Source organism: Bufo gargarizans, chromosome 8 (assembly GCF_014858855.1).
Source record: "Bufo gargarizans isolate SCDJY-AF-19 chromosome 8, ASM1485885v1, whole genome shotgun sequence".
Classification (NCBI taxonomy): domain Eukaryota; kingdom Metazoa; phylum Chordata; class Amphibia; order Anura; family Bufonidae; genus Bufo; species Bufo gargarizans.
Window position 1 is genome coordinate 28,403,441 of NC_058087.1, and position 20,694 is coordinate 28,424,134.

General features: G+C 41.0%; 1 protein-coding gene across 1 annotated transcript in view; it reads left to right on the forward strand.

The window, feature by feature from the left end:
- The first annotated feature begins 4,186 nt into the window (after positions 1-4,186).
- SPEG (striated muscle enriched protein kinase) overlaps positions 4,187-20,694 on the forward strand; it is a 218,311-nt gene continuing 201,803 nt past the window's right edge. The window contains 1 exon segment of the mRNA XM_044303636.1: positions 4,187-5,009. Coding sequence (XP_044159571.1) covers positions 4,583-5,009 — 427 coding nt within the window. The 5' untranslated portion in view covers positions 4,187-4,582.

Genomic DNA, 20,694 nt, shown 5'->3' on the forward strand with positions numbered 1-20,694 from the left:
CGCGTTCGTACGCGCTGTAAAACGCGCAGGTGAGAACCATGCCTATAGGGAAACATGGTTTTTTTGGCCTGTTGAGCGTTTTACAGCACGTAGGAACGCGCTGTAAAACGCTCAGGTGTGAACCAGGCCTAAGAAGAGAAAGCTGAGCTGTGATTGGTTGCTATGGGCAACAAAACAGATTTTTGGCCCCAAAAAAAAAAAAAAAGCCTGACTTGATTAGCATTTATCAAGGTGTTCTTGAGCAGTCCCCCTGTCATGTTACTTAATCTATATGGGAAAAAAGCAAAATATGCCATGCAAAAATACCAACACAGAAAAACACTACAATTTGAAAAAAAAAAAAGTAATGGGCCCACCTAAAAAAAAAGTCCTGTTTATCATGAGTTTAATATTTCCTACTGTCTTCCATGCAACACCTCGAGATGTTTTTCTTTTGACTAAATAATCTAGCAAAATACCCGAAAAAATTAATGTACAAAAATATGCCAAAGCCCTACAAAAATGGCAGAAAAAAATAAATGCGACACCAGCCTAATGCTTTCTTGCCAGCTTTTTATGCAAGGGTAATGGGTGGGTTTGAATAAAAAATTTTTTAGCTTTGGCATCCCTTTTTATCCGACCACAACTGCAGTGGGCAGGTAGGGGTGGATAATATCGACGCCAATTTCAGCGTGCGCAAGGTACTATCCCAGGGCCCTTCCAAGGTGTTATAACGCACGTCCCAGATTAGGAATGCCAGAGTGGTGTAATGGCCTATAATGTCTCTCTAGTTTTGTGGTAGTTGTGTCACGGTGTCTCCTACCTGGGCACGGCCGGACTCCTGGCTCACTTGCAATAAATTTGAGTGTAGTGATAGTAGGAGTAATAGAGGAACGTTGCAGAATAAATGATGTCCAGACCTTTAGATGAAGTTCAAATGTTACTTTACTTGAAATAACTTGCATCCAAACGGTATACAGCTTTGGTCTCTTGGTCCCAGCAGGTTTAGGCAATGATTGGCAGGAATGAGTACTTCTGCTTTAAATGTGACTTCTGCTGTGTGGGGGACAGACTAGCTGAGGAGGAATAGGCTTCTCCTAGGCACTAGACTTATCTCACAGATGGATTCTCAGGGGATGCTTTCTTCTTGGAACTCTGGAGTTGGTCTGTAGTTTCTGCTTTCTTCATCCAGCAGAGCTGAAGGTGCTCAGACTGGGTATATGAACAAGTCTGAGCCGAGACTAGGTCCTTGCTGTCTTCCCTATGCAGGAGAACTCCACACACACACACCCTACCCCTAGCAGGGGTTGGGTTACACTTTCCCTAACTTCCTTCTCCACCCAAACTGCAGGATGCGGGTCCAGCCCACCTCTCTACATAGGGGGAGCTAAGCTGGAATAATCCATTCCAGCTCAGATACACTAAACTGTAACTTGTACCTGCCAATGAGTTGCTGCCACCTACTGGTAACCAGGAAAATTACATGAACAATTGCATTTAACATAGATTTATATGCACATTTGTGGAAGACATAATGTAAATTATATCTGATGACAGTAAAAAGGCTTTTAGAAGATAGTAGCGGGTAGAGGCGTGTAGTAACACAACTCTGGGGTGTTACACAACCACACCCCTTCAATGCGCTTTGGACCCTGGGCTGACGCCATATTATGGCTCTATATACAGTCAAAGTAAATGGAGGACTGATTTCTGGAGGTTTTACCAAGTCTTCCTGGAGTCTCGGAGGTCTCACCTGGCATCTGTAGCCTGTCATCCTGTTGATGTAGGAGGCCCTCACTGATCATGCAAGAGAAACCCCCACCAATATTGAAGGGGTTCTCCACTTTGAACAATCCCTTCTTGTGCTCTGGGGCAGAGGTACTTTGAAGTCTGGACATTTGTGGACATTTGCCTATTTCCCCTATGCAAAGTTATTAACTCCTCACTTTATTTCACTTGAAAGGGTTAACTTGCACTGTTTAATACTGTGTAACTGCATTTTATATGTATGTTGTGATATATATCCTGTTCATTTGCACTGTATTTGCATGGCACTGTGTAAAGGGTTAATGAACATTGAGAGACTTGTGGGACTTTCTAGCTAATAATGAGAAGTTGGTAATCTTCCACAGCTATCATAGGGTTTAAAGAAGAGCATGTTTTGGAAGGAAAAATGCAAGACTTGCTTACCATCAAAACCCGACAGACTGACCTTTTGAATGTCGGTTTAGATCTGTTGCTATATTTGAAAACCTGTTTTTGCCTGAAAAAACTACTGTGTCGTTGCTATTGAGTATCATTGAAGCTGTAATGTAAGTCTATGCCAGACGGGAGTTGTAACTTTGTATCTGCTTGTGCTTCTCTTCTCCACTTCACCCCTCCCACTAGAAGGTTCAGTCTAGCTAGAAACTGTACATAAGGAGAGCAGTCAGACCCCCTAGGGTGCTGCAGTTAGGTACCAGTGCTTGGAGGGGAGTCTCTGCATGAGTGACCAGAAGAAGACACTGAGATGGGGACACTGAGCCACCGATCATGAGTCACCAGTCCTGTGACCAAGGAGCCACCCAGACTTCCGAGATACAGACCGTAGACCTCCAGCGCTTGACTGGGCACCAGCCTTCTGAGAGAGAGGGACAACTAGCTCAGGACTTTCCTTAGCATCAAACCCTTCCTCTACCAGGTAGGAGACTGGAGAAGCCAACCCTATGCTTCGCCTGTATTGTTTTGCTCCTGAATTCCTCCAGTAAAGAAGCGCACTGGTTTACTGCGGACCCTGACTCTCTGGACTTATTTCCCATTGAGGTGCACCACACCTTACCATGCCTTCTGGAGAGCAGCAATTTGTTGTGACACCTCGACGGTGTCCGGGGGACTCAGCATAGCGTTGGGGCCACCCCAAACCCAGCCATTGCACTAACTCAGCGACCTGATCCAAATGAAACTCCACCAACTCTCCGCGGCCAACGGCCACATAATTTTGAAGGCAAGACATCAACTTACGATGCCTTCAAAAACATGCGCCCATTGGCCGAGTTTCCTCTGCATGCAGCTGTTGCAACCCTGGAACCCAGCCTTAAAAAGGGTTCTGTGTCAATAGGCTGATTATAAAGCTTCTCCCTGTTGGGACCCCCACCGATCTTCAACCCTTTCAGGACTATGCGATTTTCCTTTTTTTCCTTTATGTTTTTTAACTTCCAAATCCATAACTATTCTATAGGAAAGGTTGTACTTTTTAATGGCACCATTTAACATGAGAAAAAATGTCCAAATGGGGTGGAATTATAAAGAAAACACAATTCTGTCACAGTTTTTTGAGCTTTGTTTTTACAGTATTTCCTATGCAGTAAAACTGACCCATTACTTTCATTCTCCAGGTCAGGTCAACGATACGACAAATGTATGGTGGTCTTTTAGTGAAAAAAAAACAACTTTTCTTCTTTATATCACCATATTCTAACCTCCATAACTTTTTTATTTTTAGGTATATGTGAGGGCTCATTTTTTCCGGGGCAATCTGTACTTTTCATTGATACCATTTTGGATTGTGTATGACTTTTTGATCACTTTGGCAAATCAACAATTTTTTATTGTCACAGTGCAATAGGTGTGGATAGTTTTTTTTAGATCCCCATTCACATGCAGCAGATTTTTATGTTGCAAAGGGTGAAATTTGCTGCAAAATCCGCTAATTACACATGCCCCCGAGACCTCAACTGATCAGTAGATCAAAGGGACCATATATGTTCCCCTCCTGATACCCAGGGAAAATGTCCCGCCGGGCCCACCCCCATCAACGCCCCTTGGAATAGGCGATTTATCACTCTGGCTGTATGTGGACCCCATAAAAAAAATTCCTGGCATGTTCCGTTTCCCTTTGAAATGGTCGTTATCGATTTCCTTATGTAAATCCATTCTTTACACTGCCACCTGCTCCTGCCCCACGTGTGCGGCCCCTGTCAGCTGAATATGGCAAGTTCCTGCCTAGTTTCTATTCTTTGACCAAGGAGATGAGAGAGAGGGTTTGGGGAGGGGGGCAGAGGACAGAGGAGGGAGGAAGAAGAAAAAGAGTAGGGGGGGGGGGGTGAAAGGCTTCAGCCAAGTTATGTCACATATCAGGAGGAGAGGCAGCTGTCAGTGCCACTTTTGGAATAGTGAGGGAGGGGTGGCTGGGGGGTCTCATTTCTACGTTCAGCAGGTCTGCAGGGTCTCTTTTGCAGATCACAGGCTGAGGAGAAGAGAGAGAAGAAGAGGGGGCTCAGACCTAGGGGCATGTGCAAGGTCTTCTACCACCATAGGCCCCAGCCTAGGAAGTGCACCGATACTGGAGAACGGTGGAGAGTCTCCCACCCATGAATTGTGCAGACCACCAGCAAGAGATTGATTGTATGATACGGGCAGACGTCATCTGTCACCCTTATACCCTGGGGCTGGTGCCCCCTCCTCACATTCTCTCTCTTTATCTTTCCTATTGGTTTGCATTTTGCTAAGTTGTTTCTTCCAACCATTGACGAACTTTGGATTCCTGGAGCAAAAATTGGAATTTCCTACAACCTTTCTTCTCCCCTCCCATTACCTGGAATAAGACCCTGCCTCTGTATTCACCATGCACCGTGCCCAGGTGAGGAAGAACGTAAACAAAACTGAGGAAGGGGCACCAGTCACCCACGGCCGGACCTTCACCAAGACACTGGCTGCTCCACCAAGTCCGACTGTGACCCCCAAGAGGCCAAAACTGATGTCTGACCAAGAGCAGTCCAAGCCATGCCCTCCGCAGATTGTCCGCAAGCTCAAAAACGCTGCAATAGGGACGGGCTGTGACATCAGCCTGAAGGTGGCGGTGGAAGGGGTACCCGTGCCAAGTCTAAGCTGGTACAAAAATAAGGAGCCCCTGGATCCGGGAGCAGAGGAATACGGGACATTGTGTATTAGGGACAGCAAGATAGAAGACGCCGGGGTTTACACCTGTGTTGCTCTAAATCCTCTGGGAGAGGCCATCACAAGCGCGGTTCTTGCCATCATTGATTTAGAAGGTAACGATGATTGTCAATTATTTAAAGGGACAAGACCCTAAAAATATAAAGCATTCTCTTCTGCTATCTGCTTCTGGAAAAGTTAGCTGACAAGCAATATGGCTGCCATTTGAGATCCCTCGGGGGATGGCACGAGGAATTTCTAAACAATCTGAATAGTTATTGGAAAGATGTCTTAGCGGCCATATTGCCAGTCATCCAGCTTACTCAAAAACAGAATTTATGTGCTCATGAATGTTCTTTTATTTACTTCATTTGTATCATTGAAACTTTTCATATGGAAAACATAAAAATAACGCGTCGTGTTCATGTGGCAGTGAGAGGGTGCAAAGTTTGGGAAGGGACTATGCCAACAAAACTTCCTGGTGACAACTGATTTACGTCTTGCATTTACCTAAAGTCAACGAGATTGGTCCCCCAGCCGACCAGGGGACCACCGAGCTCTCCTCGCAGACTCCTTCCTTTTAACGAATACACCATGTTAGAGGATAGCAGTTACCGCGAACATCCCCCTCCATGGCTTTCAATGCAATGTGATATTTAAAGGGGAAAAGGGCAGGTTTGCTGAGACAGAAGCTGAAACCTAAAAATAGCCAACATGGCATCAATCATCCCCCTTCATCCCCCTCCGGGTTTATGTGGTTCAGTAATTACGAGAAATAATAATCTTAGTGCGTAATCCTTGTATTTTACTGAGATAGATATGAGATAGATAGATATATTAGATAGATAGATAGATGGATAGATATATAGATAGATAATAGATAGATAGATAGATAGATATGAGATAGATAGATAGGAGATAAATAGATACGATAGATAGATAGATAGATAGATAAGAGATAGATAATAGATAGATAGATATAAGATAGATGGATAGATAGATAGATAGATAGATAGATAGATAGATAGATATATTAGATAGATATATTAATAGATAGATGGATAGATAGATATAAGATAGATAGATAGATAGGAGATAGATAGATAGATAGATAGATATAAGATAGATAGATAGATAGATAGATAGATAAGAGATAGATAATAGATAGATAGATAGATATAAGATAGATAGATAGATAGATAGATAGATAGATAGATAGATAGATAGGAGATAGATAGATAGATAGATATAAGATAGATAGATAGATAGATAGATAGATAAGAGATAGATAATAGATAGATAGATAGATAGATAGATAGATAGATATAAGATAGATAGATAGATAGATAGATAAGAGATAGATAATAGATAGATAGATATAAGATAGATAGATAGATAGATAGATATAAGATAGATAGATAGATAGATGGATAGATAGGAGATAGATAGATAGATAGGAGATAGATAGATAGATATAAGATAGATAGATAGATGGATAGATAGGAGATAGATAGATAGATAGATAGGAGATAGATAGATAGATAGATAGATAGATAGATATAAGATAGATAGATAGATGGATAGATAGGAGATAGATAGATAGATAGGAGATAGATAGATAGATAGATAGATAGATAGATAGATAGAAGATAGATAGATAGATAGATGGATAGATAGATGGATAGATAGATAGATAGGAGATAGATAGATAGATAGATGGATAGATAGATAGATAGATAGGAGATAGATAGATGGATAGATAGATAGGAGATAGATAGATAGATAGATAGATAGATAGATAGATAGATAGATAGATAGATAGATAGATAGATAGATAGATAGGACATATACAGGTGAAACTCGAAAAATTTGAATATCGTGCAAAGTTCATTTATTTCAGTAATGCAACTTAAAAGGTGAAACTAAGACATGAGACTCATTACAGGCAAAGCGAGAGATTTCATTCCTTTATTTGGTATAATTTGGATGATTATGACTTACAGTTTATGAAACCCCAAAGTCTCAATTTTCAGGTCCCCTTTGCTCAGGGGGTATGGATTAATCAGCTGACTAGAGGGCGACACTTTGAGCCTGAATATCGATTCTTTTCACAAAATACTAATTTTAAGTTGCATTACTGAAATAAATGGACTTTTGCACAATATTCAAATTTTTCGAGTTTCACCTGTATATGGGATAGATAGACAGAAAATAGATATGAGATAGATAGATAGGTGTAACTATAGCCATAGTAGCCGTAGCACTTGCTATGGGGCCCACAGGTAGAGATGACCTAATCATGTGCAAGAACATTGTACCTTTTTGTGTGGAATAACAATATGGCGGCTATTGATTGTAATGTGGGTTTTCCGATATATGGTGCTATTATACATACCTATAATTTTTGTTACTTATTCTGCTGTTTTAATTTTCTTACACTAGGTGGTGGGGCCCTATCTTATTTTGCTATGGGACCCCTATGAATTATAATTATGCCCCCTGGATGCATGGATGGATATATACAGACAGACAGCCCCTGTCACGAAACATAATCCAACTAACCATGACCACCCAGTACTATTTGGTGCTGTACGATGCGATAAGTTGGGAATCTAATTGACTTATTATGTGAGGACTAACTTTGTAATCAAGTACTATTTGGAGAATGCATATTATTTGGGACTATATGGCGGTATTATGTGGGCATAAATTATAGAAGAACAGTAAGTGATAGCGGGGGGGTTCATCCGGCAGAGATAACACATGCACTAGATCATGAAGCAGCATATTTGGTTTCGCCTCCAATATGGCGGCCTCCATGGCTGGTAAAGGAAGTGGACACTGTGAGCCACGAGTCGTGGAGCTCAGTTGATTTTCCATCTTATTCCACTGTGTTTGCAAAATGCTCCATGACATTAAAGTTCGGGAAGTTCTGTATTCAGGCCGCGTCTTGCCTTAACCTTAAAGATTTACAGCCGGGCTCTGATGTGATATGATAAAGGCTTGTGTGAACACGTCTATAATATCCGTCTTGCCCCGGATGATTTCAGCGGTGTGAGACTTGACTCTTAAAGGGGTTGTCTAGCTTTTTGGACTGTTTTTGATACAGACCCCGGCCCCGCAGTATGTTGTACCTTTTTGAAAAAACGCTCCTCACCTGCTCCTCGTCGTCCTGGTTTGGCTCCTTGGTTCGGTTCGGCGGTCTTCCTGTCTCCATCCTGTATACTTCCAGATGGATGCAAGTCACATGGGTCGCTGCAGCCAATGACTGGCCTCAGTGGTGATGTTTCCCCCAAGTGGCATGTCACTGCTAGGTCATGTGTTTCTTGGGGGGCTTGTCACCACAGAGGCCAGTCATTGGCTGCAGCAGATCAAGTTTTACTGCACTGGATCTGGAAGACCGACGATGGGAGCCAGGAACTCGAAATAGGTGCAGCCGGGAGCAGGTGAGTATAAGTTTTTCCAGGGTCTGTTAAAAAAAGAAAGACATAAAGCTGGACAACCCCTTTAAGTCAGTCTTGCAAATCTCAGGGGTTTGGGTGCTCTGGGGCACAGAAAATAAATCATTAATTGCTCTGAGCCAATCAGATGTCCCCCCCCCCCCCCCCTTGCTGTTCCGGTCCTATTTCATGGCATGCAGTCTCACAGACACACAGACAGAAAACTGCAGCTGCATCCCCCACCTGCCCCTCTTCCATTTACTGTGGCTGGATAGCAGATATTCAAGCACACTGCCGAATACTTTGGTCACTCCTTGAAGGTATTGGTGGCTCTCCGTCACTGACATGGAAGAAAGGGTCTACTTTTTGGAAAACCCCTTTTAGAGTATATAGAGGCAGCTATATAGCCATAATGGATGCAGATGTAGCAGTCGCCCTAGGGCTGCACATAATGACGCCAGTATTATAAATGTATGATGCCGTTTTTCATTGGGAGCCCCCAGTATGGAGGGAACTGTCCATGACTTTAATATTGATGACGTTTGCTTGGGATAGGTTATCAATATTCATTTCTTTGGGGTACAATTCCCATGCATTGTGCCAGAACTAGCGCATCTCCGTCAAGTGTCACTGTCATGGTCATTGTTAGTGTTGAGCGAATCGAACTCCGCAAAGTGGCATTCAATTGGAATTTCAGGGAAAATTCAATTCGCTGCGAAGCTGAATTTCCTCGGGCTTCGTGGTAGCGAATCAATTTTCCCTGAATGGCTGTAAAAAAAAAAAAAAACATACTTACCTTATCCGTTTGAGTGCAAAGAGCCAGCCGCCGCGATCTCGGATTAAATCCCGTGCACGGTGATGTATAACGTCACCACGCCGCAGGAGATTTCTCGCTAGATCTTCAATCAAGATGGCAGCGGACCGGCTCTTCGTGATCAAATCGAGGCGGTAAGTAAGAAGTACTATGACGCTATCATTGCACCCACTATTTACAAAGAAATGCGCTTCACGACAAAGTAATTTGTCACAAAGTAAATTTTTTTGTAAAATTTGAAGAATTTTTCAATGCTTCATCATCTCTAGCCATTGTGTTTGCCGCTGCGGTAGCTCCAGAGCCGTGCAAACAGCTGATCAGCGGGGGTCTCAGGAGTCAGATCTGTGCCTGATATCCTAAGGAGACGCCATCAATATTAAAGTCCTACCCTACCCCTGTAAGGTTAGAGCACCGCGACGCAGCTTTACCCACGGCTTATGGATCAGTGTATAATGTTGGTCTCTCTAGGGCGTTGTTCATCATATGGCACTACTGTGTAGATAAGGAACAGTTATGTTCGGCACTGCTATTTGTATACTATATGGCACTGCTTTGTAGGCACATGGACACTATGGTATTGTTATATTATAGCGTAGTATTATATTGGCATCATCCAAATGGACCAGCTCCACAGCGTTTTATCTGGTAAGGTCTTTAGGACAATATGGCGCCTCTATTTGTGCACCATATGGCTATATTAAATGGCACAGTACGTGATCGGTGTGGAGTAGGGGAGTCTGACCCTGGTGTTACCCCATATATACTTGGTTGCAGATCTGCCCCATTAGAAAAATGTTTTTACTAGTGCCCCTTATCCCTCATGTAGCTATCCCACTGGTGCCATGTGAATTATTTGCGCGGCAGATGGTGCATATCAACAAATGTCGTGTTGGTCTAGAATGCGGCACATGCAGTGGTTTGGGGTGGTCCCGATGCTACGCTGGGTCCCTCAGACATCAGTAAGACTTGATGAACCCAAATAAGTCCAGTGAGTCAGGGTCTGCAGTAAACCGGTGTGCTGCTTTACTGGAGAAACTCAAGTGCAAAGCAATACAGGCGGTGCACTGAGCTGGCTTCTCCAGTCTCCCCTCTGGTAACAGAAGGTCCTATGCTAAGGAGAAGCTCTCCCTCTCTCTCAAAAGGCTGGTTCCCTGGCCAATGAGCAGGCCCAGGATCTGCTACTCAGTCATCAAAGGGCTGGAGATCCAGGGTCTGTGGCAGAGTATCCCCCCCCTTCAGCGTCTTCTTCTGGTTACCTGTAGAGTCTGGCAGAGTCTCTCCTACTAAACACTGGTCCCTAGGTGCTAATACTGCTCTCCTTTGCATAGTTCCTGATAGTAACTGTGGAAGATTTCTAACTTCTCAGTGCACAGGTGGAAAGTCCCAAGGTCTCTTAGTATTAGTTGGCTGTGCATTAACCCTTTCCACGGTGCAGTGCAGCTATCGTGTAATAACAGTGCAAATGAACATGATGTATTACAATAAACAATTTAACAATAAAACAGTAGAAGTGCACACGGCAGCATAAATCATAGCGCAGGTTAACCATTCAAAGTGCAATAAAGTATTGAGTTGATGGCTTTGCATAGTAGCCATAGGGACAAATATCTACAAACGTCCATAGTCCAAAGTACTCTTGCTCCGGGGCACTAAACATACGTTTCGCTGCCATGCATATCACCTCTAATGCATTTCATGAAATCCTGCGTTCAGTTTGTTATCATCTCGATCATATGGCAGCAGCCGGGTGCCATTCATTACTGATTAACCAGACAAGGTCAAAACTGAATGTTTAGTTCCAAAAACGTTCCTCCTCTTGTCTAATAACCCGCAGTCATGTATGAAGCCGGGCCGTGGCAGACAGAGGGCACAGGGGCCGGGCAGACGGCCAAGGCATGACTTTCCTGGCAGGTTTCGTGTCGGCCGCACTGGACAACAAGCCGGGATCTTTATTTAGATCTTGTGTTTATTCTCTGAGGACGTGGACTGAGATCTCTCCACCCAAACATGGGGGATTCAGAAGCAAAGCTGCACATGAATGCCTCCAACCACCTGTGGATTCCTAACCAACAGCTGCCCCTACCTTTTACACAAGGTCTTTGGTTTTGATCATTTGTCCCTGACAATAGCTATTATTTTCCATGATGTTCTTTATATGGGGTGTCTGGTTTAGAAAACTTTTTATTAAATACCTTACTGGGTGTCCCCCCATTCTAGATCTACTGTATAACTGTATAAGTCTAGGTTCCCATTTGCAGTGCAGATTGACCCCAATTGAGATCTGTCGATGTTTCCATTATAGTTTCTGCCATTCTGTCCTATACTAATACAGACCCCCGACCCCTAAATACAGACCCAGATTAGATCGCGTAAAAATTCAGATTGCCTAAATACAGACACGGGAGACCACATCAATAAACTCAGACCCCTAAACGCAGACTCTATACAGGCCCCAGACCAGACTTTCTGTACACAGCTCACACTTTCCTTCCCCCCTCTGGCCTGAGGACCTTCAGGGGTCATGTGACCATGTGCAGGTCCTTCTGCCAGTCCTAAATATATAGAAACAGTTATAGTGGCTCTCCCATCGTAATATACGGACTCAGCTGCACTGTTATAGGTTTACCCTTTAACTCTTTTAATAATGGAATATAAAATAAGTTGACAGGCACTCTACCACCTGGGACTGCATCAAGAGTTAACACTTTAGCACTTTGATTCTTTGGTTCAGCACTTTAATAACATACCCTACATGTCTTGATGCGGTCCCAGATGGTAGAGGGCCTGTTTCCCTGCTGTCAGTCCTGCTGATCTTTACACAGGAGAGATTTGTCAAAGTTTTTAACCTTGATTTGCCGCAAAAAACACACAAAGACTGCAATATGCATAATTTATTTGGGCCTTGGGACTTGGGCGACCACCAAAACTAGCAATATTATAGTCCACTGTTTCTGTCTGTAGAAGGAAAGATACTTCTAGAGATCTAAAGCCGGAAAGCAGATCTACTGTACTAAACCCCAGGAAGCTTCCAGTGGAATTTGATATCTCCTTCTTCTTAAATTTTGAGGGATAGGAATACAGATAATGTCACAGATTTGCAGAATGTTTTGTTATGAGCTGCAGGTCCAACTCATCAGCCTGAAAAGGGTCATTCACCTGTTACACAAAAAACAGCCCTGGGAGGTAGAACGTCCTGACTGATAGATGACTTCGTAGAGCGATTCGCCGTGTACTATTGCTGTTCGGTTAGGATTCCTCTGCACAGGGAGCCCTTGGTTACTCTGTATAACTGACCCATTTTCTGCCCTCTGATTCACCCCATCTCTCCAGCGTCCATCATGTCACATTGATGTATCAGGTTTAACGCTTCTCTTTCTGTTTACTGGAGATGAGACGGGTCCAATGTTCATGTGTCATAACATATAATATAGGACACATTAATATTCAATGCATAAGTGATAGTCACAAGAAGTACTGTTATAGATAGATTGATGTGAGAAGTCGGATGTATAATTATCTATTCTATCTATGAGGCAGTACTTCAGATTCAGTAAAAGGTGTTGGACTCATTTATTTCCCCGGGGAAATCATTTGTCTTCTATCGACTAGTGGATTTTTGCCTTTACTCCAAGAGGGATTGCACCCAACAATAACCCTCACTGTACTGCTGGTATCTCCTGTTTTGAACTATCTATCTATCTATCTATCTATCTATCTATCTATCTATCTATCTATCCCATATCTATCTATCCGAGGGAGCGCAGAGCGAGCGAGGGAGCGCAGAGCGAGCGAGCGAGCGAGAGCGAGCGAGCGAGCGAGCGAGCGAGCCCAGAGAGCGAGCGAGGCGCAGAGAGCGAGCAGCGAGCAGCGAGCGCAGAGCGAGCGAGCCGCGAGCGAGCGAGCGCAGAGCGAGCGAGCGAGCGAGCCCAGAGCGAGCGAGCGAGCGAGCGAGCCCAGAGCGAGCGAGCGAGCGAGCGCGCGAGCGCAGAGCGAGCGAGCGAGGCAGAGCGAGCGAGCGAAGAGCGAGCGAGCGAGCGAGCGAGATCGAGCGAGCGAGCGAGCGAGCGAGCCCAGAGCGAGCGAGCCCAGAGAGACGAGCGAGCGCAGAGCGAGCGAGCAGAGCGAGCGAGCGAGCGAGCTAGCCCAAGCGACGAGCGAGCGAGCGCAGAGCGAGCGAGCGCGAGCTAGCGATCCTAGCTATCGAGCCATATCTATCTATATATCCCATATCGAGCTATCCATATCTATCTATCTATCTATCTATCTATCTATCTATCATCTATCTATCTATCTATCTATCCCATATCTATCTATCTATCTATCTATCTATCTATCTATCTATCTATCTATCTATCCCATATCTATCTATCTCATATCTATCTATCTCTCTATCTATCTATCTATCTATCTATCTATCTATCTATCCCATATCTATCTTTGGCAGGAAAATAGCATTGAAGTCAAAGGAGAACCGATCATAATAGAAATACGTTATCCTTTTGGTATCAATCCCTTAGCAATGGAAGAACATGACCTTCCATACATTTTATATAGAGAGTACATGGTATATGAATGATTGTAGGACAGTTTTCCACCGCTAAAACGTCTCCATTACAACCTTAATCTCGGAATTGGATCAAGAAAATTCAGAATCTAGGGATAACCACCCTGAGTGCAGCGGAGGACGCGGCAGCTCCTTACCACGGAGGTTGCGTCTCCACCAGGAATTGTTTTTTTTTTTTTTACAAGAACAAAGGAGGCAAATAAAATGGAATCAATACGACTGTAGAAACTGAATAAATCTTCACAAAGTGAGAATTTCTCAGATGCTCAAAGTCCTGAAAACTGTTACCACTTCACTAGGACAAAAAGAAATCCTAAAACTCACGTGAACGGCGATATGGTAAAAGGTGCTGATCTACAGGTGAGGAGTCACGATGATGGGGAGCAGCGCTCACTGGAGCACCAGGTCCACTTCTTTCTAATGATTGACAGGGGTCCCAAATTATAGATCCACACAATCCAATATTAATGGTCCATCCTGGGGAATACATGTTTTACTTCTGCAAAATCCCTTTAAGGCTTGTTTTACATCTAAGTTGACTCTTACATTATCCTCTTGTGTGAGGATAGAAGAGCAGAGAAAAATGTGGCAGAAATTAATAAAAGCAATGACATCGCACACATTTCAGTGTTGGTCCATCACTGACACATGTAGCCTTTGTGTTGTATACTTGGAGTCCACCAGTGCAAGGTGCCTTCTTTTTTCTGCTTTCAGGCATCTATTTCCACAAGTACAGAGACAATGCACACAGTGATGTCACAGTACAGAGATAATAAACACAGTGATGTCACAGTACAGAGATAATAAACACAGTGATGTCACAGTACAGGGACAATAAACACAGTGATGTCACAGTACAGAGATAATAAACACAGTGATGTCACAGTACAGGGATAATAAACACAGTGATGTCACAGTACAGAGATAATATACACAGTGATGTCACAGTACAGAGATAATAAACACAGTGATGTCACAGTACAGGGATAATAAACACAGTGATGTCACAGTACAGAGATAATAAACACAGTGATGTCACAGTACAGAGATAATAAACACAGTGATGTCACAGTACAGAGATAGTAAACACAGTGATGTCACAGTACAGGGATAATAAACACAGTGATGTCACAGTACAGAGATAATAAACACAGTGATGTCACTGTACAGGGATAATACACACAGTGATGTCACAGTACAGAGATAGTAAACACAGTGATGTCACAGTACAGGGATAATAAACACAGTGATGTCACAGTACAGGGATAATAAACACAGTGATGTCACAGTACAGGGATAATAAACACAGTGATGTCACAGTACAGAGATAATAAACACAGTGATGTCACAGTACAGGATAATAACACAGTGATGTCACAGTACAGGGATAATAAACACAGTGATGTCACAGTACAGAGATAATAAACACAGTGATGTCACAGTACAGGGATAATAAACACTGTGATGTCACAGTAGAGGATAATAAACACAGTGATGTCACAGTACAGGGATAATAAACAGGTGATGTCACAGTACAGGGATAATAAACACAGTGATGTCACAGTACAGGAGATAATAACACAGTGATGTCACAGTACAGGGATAATAACACAGTGATGTCACAGTACAGGGATAATAAACACAGTGATGTCACAGTACAGAGATAATAAACAGTGATGTCACAGTACAGGGATAATAAACACAGTGATGTCACAGTACAGAGATAATAAACACAGTGATGTCACAGTACAGGGATAATAAACACAGTGATGTCACAGTACAGAGATAATAAACACAGTGATGTCACACAGTACAGAGATAATAAACACAGTGATGTCACAGTACAGAGATAATAAACACAGTGATGTCACAGTACAGGGATAATAAACACAGTGATGTCACAGTACAGGGATAATAAACAGTGATGTCACAGTACAGGGATAATAAACACAGTGATGTCACAGCACAGAGATAATAAACACAGTGATGTCACTGTACAGGGATAATAAACAGTGATGTCACAGTACAGGGATAATAAACACAGTGATGTCACAGTACAGGGATAATAAACACAGTGATGTCACAGTACAGGGATAATACACACAGTGATGTCACAGTACAGAGATAATAAACACAGTGATGTCACAGTACAGGGATAATAAACACAGTGATGTCACAGTACAGGGATAATAAACACAGCAATGTCACAGTACAGAGATAATAAACACAGTGATGTCACAGTACAGAGATAATAAACACAGTGATGTCACAGTACAGAGATAATACACACAGTGATGTCACAGTACAGGGATAATACACACAGTGATGTCACAGTACAGAGATAATACACACAGTGATGTCACAGTACAGAGATAATACACACAGTGATGTCACAGTACAGGGATAATAAACACAGTGATGTCACAGTACAGGGATAATAAACACAGCAATGTCACAGTACAGAGATAATAAACACAGTGATGTCACAGTACAGAGATAATAAACACAGTGATGTCACAGTACAGGGATAATACACACAGTGATGTCACAGTACAGGGATAATAAACACAGTGATGTCACAGTACAGAGATAATACACACAGTGATGTCACAGTACAGGGATAATGCACATTGCACACAGTAATGTCACAGTAACCATAGCAGGCCACACCTGTTCCTGGGTTGTGACTGGTATTGCAGCTCAATGCCTTCGAAGTGAATTAGGCTGAGTTACAGTACCACATACAACCTGTGGGCAGGTGTGGTGCCATTTCTGCAATGTTGGACGACACTTATAAGATCTCCCAGGCGGAGGGGGCTGTTATCAGCCAGTCTGATTCTCCTCCCTTTTGGGTGCTCACAGCTCAGCAGATTACATTCCTTCTACCAAGCAGCTGTCTGTTTGCCTGTTGGTCGCTGAGCCCCTTTAATGTAACCATGCTGCATTGTGGGTGATGGGCTCTGATATGGGGCCCTGCCAATATGCTTATTGTATCCTCAGTCAGAAATATGTAAAAAAGGCTAAATTATAGCGATGCTAGGAGAACCTTCTGAAATCCTGCCGCCTGCGCGTCGTGTTTGATGTTGTACCGCGTGTCAGTTCTTGGGTTTTGCGCAGGCTGCCAGCTTGTCGCTGCTTGTTTAGGGGGTTCTTCAGGCTTAGGCTCGGAGCCCAGATATCCATACTTGTTTCTTAGTAAACATCCTTCAGCCACCCTGTGACAGTACATATTCCAAACTGATAGGGTTGTTGTATGGGCAAGGCTTATGTTGCAGCAACTTGACCCCAACGAAAAACTCTTACAGGATCCCTCACCTATCGTTTATATGATGGGTGCCTTCTTATGTGATGACGGAGCCTTTTGTTTGGCCCTTCAGGTACTAGGGCCCCCTATAGCTAAGGGTTCCAGCATTACCCTGAGTAAATTTGCCCTTAAAAGGATTGGTTCGCAAACTACATTTATCAACTATCCACACAATATGTAATAAATATCGGACCACTGGGACACCCACTGATCATGCTGGGACCCCCGCTAAAAGTCCATGAGGGAACATCGCCTAGGGGAAAAGGTTTTATATTAAATAGAAACATTTGAGGGATACCAACATTTTGATGCTATATATGATGTTGCTTTATATAACAATATATAAAAATGTATTAAAAAAATTATTGTAATATGACATAATAATGACAGAGAACATGCAATGTTGTTGATTGGATGTCATGTAATGTGCACTGACAGCACATGTGTATCCACTGAGCGCACACAGCCTGTATGTGATATATGCAATGCAGCAATATCTCCCAGTGACCTGAGACAGACGATCGTCACATTGCTCTCTGTCCCTGTGCACAGATTTAGATCAATGTACAGCTGTCTCCTTCATCAGCAAAGAGACTAACAGACAATCTTACCAATGAGCTACCTGATACAGCATAGAAAGTGTATGAAGAAAAGTCTCCAAATACAGCAGGAGCAATTTATAATAAAGAAATACGAGGTACACTAGATAGTCAACAACCAATCAAAATCAAACACCCATAATCAATGGGGGTGTAAAGGTACATGTTAATTTATAATACTGTCACCTATGTACAAAAATATAACTACTATAATACTGCTCCTATGTACAAGAATATAACTACTATAATACTGCTCCTATGTACAAGAATATAACTACTATAATACTGCTCCTATGTACAAGAATATAACTACTATAATACTGCTCCTATGTACAAGAATATAACTACTATAATACTGCTCCTATGTACAAGAATATAACTACTATAATACTGCTCCTATGTACAAGAATATAACTACTATAATACTGCCTCCTATGTACAAGAATATAACTACTCTAATACTGCCTCCTATGTACAATAATATAACTACTATAATACTGCCTCCTATTACAGAATATAACTACTATAATACTGCTTCCTATGTACAAGAATATAACTACTATAATACTGCTCCTATGTACAAGAATATAACTACTATAATACTGACTCCTATGTTACAAGAATATAACTACTATAATACTGCCTTCCTATGTACAAGAATATACTACTATAATACTGCTCCTAGATACAAGAATATAACTACTATAATACTGCTCCTATGTACAAGAATATAACACTATAATACTGCTCCTATGTACAAGAATATAACTACTAGAATACTGCTCCTATGTACAAGAATATAACTACTATAATACTGTTCCTATGTACAAGAATATACTACTATAATACTGCTCCTATGGTACAAGAGATAACTACTATAATACTGTTTCCTATGTACAAGAATATAACTAATATAATACTGCTTCTATGTCACAAGAGAATATAACTACTATAATACTGCTCCTATGTACAAGAATATAACTACTATAATACTGCCTTCCTATGTACAAGAATATAACTACTATAATACTGCTCCTATGTACAAGAATATAACTACTATAATACTGCTCCTATGTACAAGAATATAACTACTATAATACTGCTCCTATGTACAAGAATATAACTACTATAATACTGCTCCTATGTACAAGAATATAACTACTATATACTGCCTCCTATGTACAAGAATATAACTACTATAATACTGCTCCTATTACAATATAACTACTATAATACTGCCTCCTATGTACAGAATATAACTACTATAATACTGCTCCTATGTACAAGAATATAACTACTATAATACTGCTCCTATGTACAAGAATATAACTACTATAATACTGCTCCTATGTACAAGAATATAACTACTATAATACTGCTCCTATGTACAAGAATATAACTACTATAATACTGCTCCTATGTACAAGAATATAACTACTATAATACTGCTCCTATGTACAAGAATATAACTACTATAATACTGCTTCCTATGTACAAGAATATAACTACTATAATATGCTCCTATGTACAAGAATATACCTACTATAATACTGCTCCTATGTACAAGAATATAACTACTATAATACTGCTCCTATGTACAAGAATATAACTACTATAATACTGCTCTATGTACAATAATATAACTACTATAATACTGCTCCTATGTACAAGAATATAACTACTATAATACTGCTTCTATGTACAAGAATATAACTACTATAATACTGCTCCTATGTACAAGAATATAACTACTATAATACTGCTCCTATGTACAAGAATATAACTACTATAATACTGCTCCTATGTACAATAATATAACTACTATAATACTGCCTCCTATGTACAAGAATATAACTACTATAATACTGCTCCTATGTACAAAATATAACTACTATAATACTGCCTTCCTATGTACAAGAATATAACTACTATAATACTTCTCCTATGTACAAGAATATAAACTACTATAATACTGCTCCTATGTACAAGACTATAACTACTATAATACTGCTCCTATGTACAAGAATATAACTACTATAATACTGCCTCCTATGTACCAGAATATAACTACTATAATACTGCTCCTATGTACAAGACTATAACTACTATAATACTGCCTCTATGTACAAGGAATATAACTACTATAATACTGCCTCCTATGTACAAGAATATAACTACTATAATACTGCCTTCTTTGTACAAGACATAGAAATACTCTAATACTGCCTCCTATGACAAGAATATAACACATAATACTGCATCTATGTACAAGAATATAATACTTTAATACTGGTTCCATTGTACAAGATATAAATACTATCATACTGCTCCTATGTACAAGAATATAACTACTAAATATCATCCTATGTACAAGAATAATAACTACTCTAATACTGCTCTATGTACAAGAAATAATACTATAATACTGTCCTTATACAAAGAATATAATACTCTACTACTGCTCCTATGTACAAGAATATAACTACTATAATACTGCTCCTATGTACAGAATATAACTACTATAATACTGCTTCTAGTACAAGAATATAACTACTATAATACTGCTCCTATGTACAAGAATTATAACTACTATAATTACTGTCCTATGTCCAAGAATATAACTACTATAATACTGCTTCCTATGTACAAGAATATAACTACTATAATACTGCTCCTTATGTACAAGAATATACTACTATAATACTGCTTCCTATGTACAAGAATATAACTACTATAATACTGCTTCCTATGTACAAGAATATAACTACTATAATACTGCTCCTATGTACAAGAATATAACTACTATAATACTGCTTCCTATGTACAAGAATATAACTACTATAATACTGCTCCTATGTACAAGAATATAACTACTATAATACTGCTCCTATGTACAAGAATATAACTACTATAATACTGCTCCTAGTACAAGAATATAACTACTATAATACTGCTCCTATTTACAAGAATATAACTACTATAATACTGCCTCCTATGTACAAGAATATAACTACTATAATACTGCTCCTATGTACAAGAATATAACTACTATAATACTGCCTCCTATGTACAAGAATATA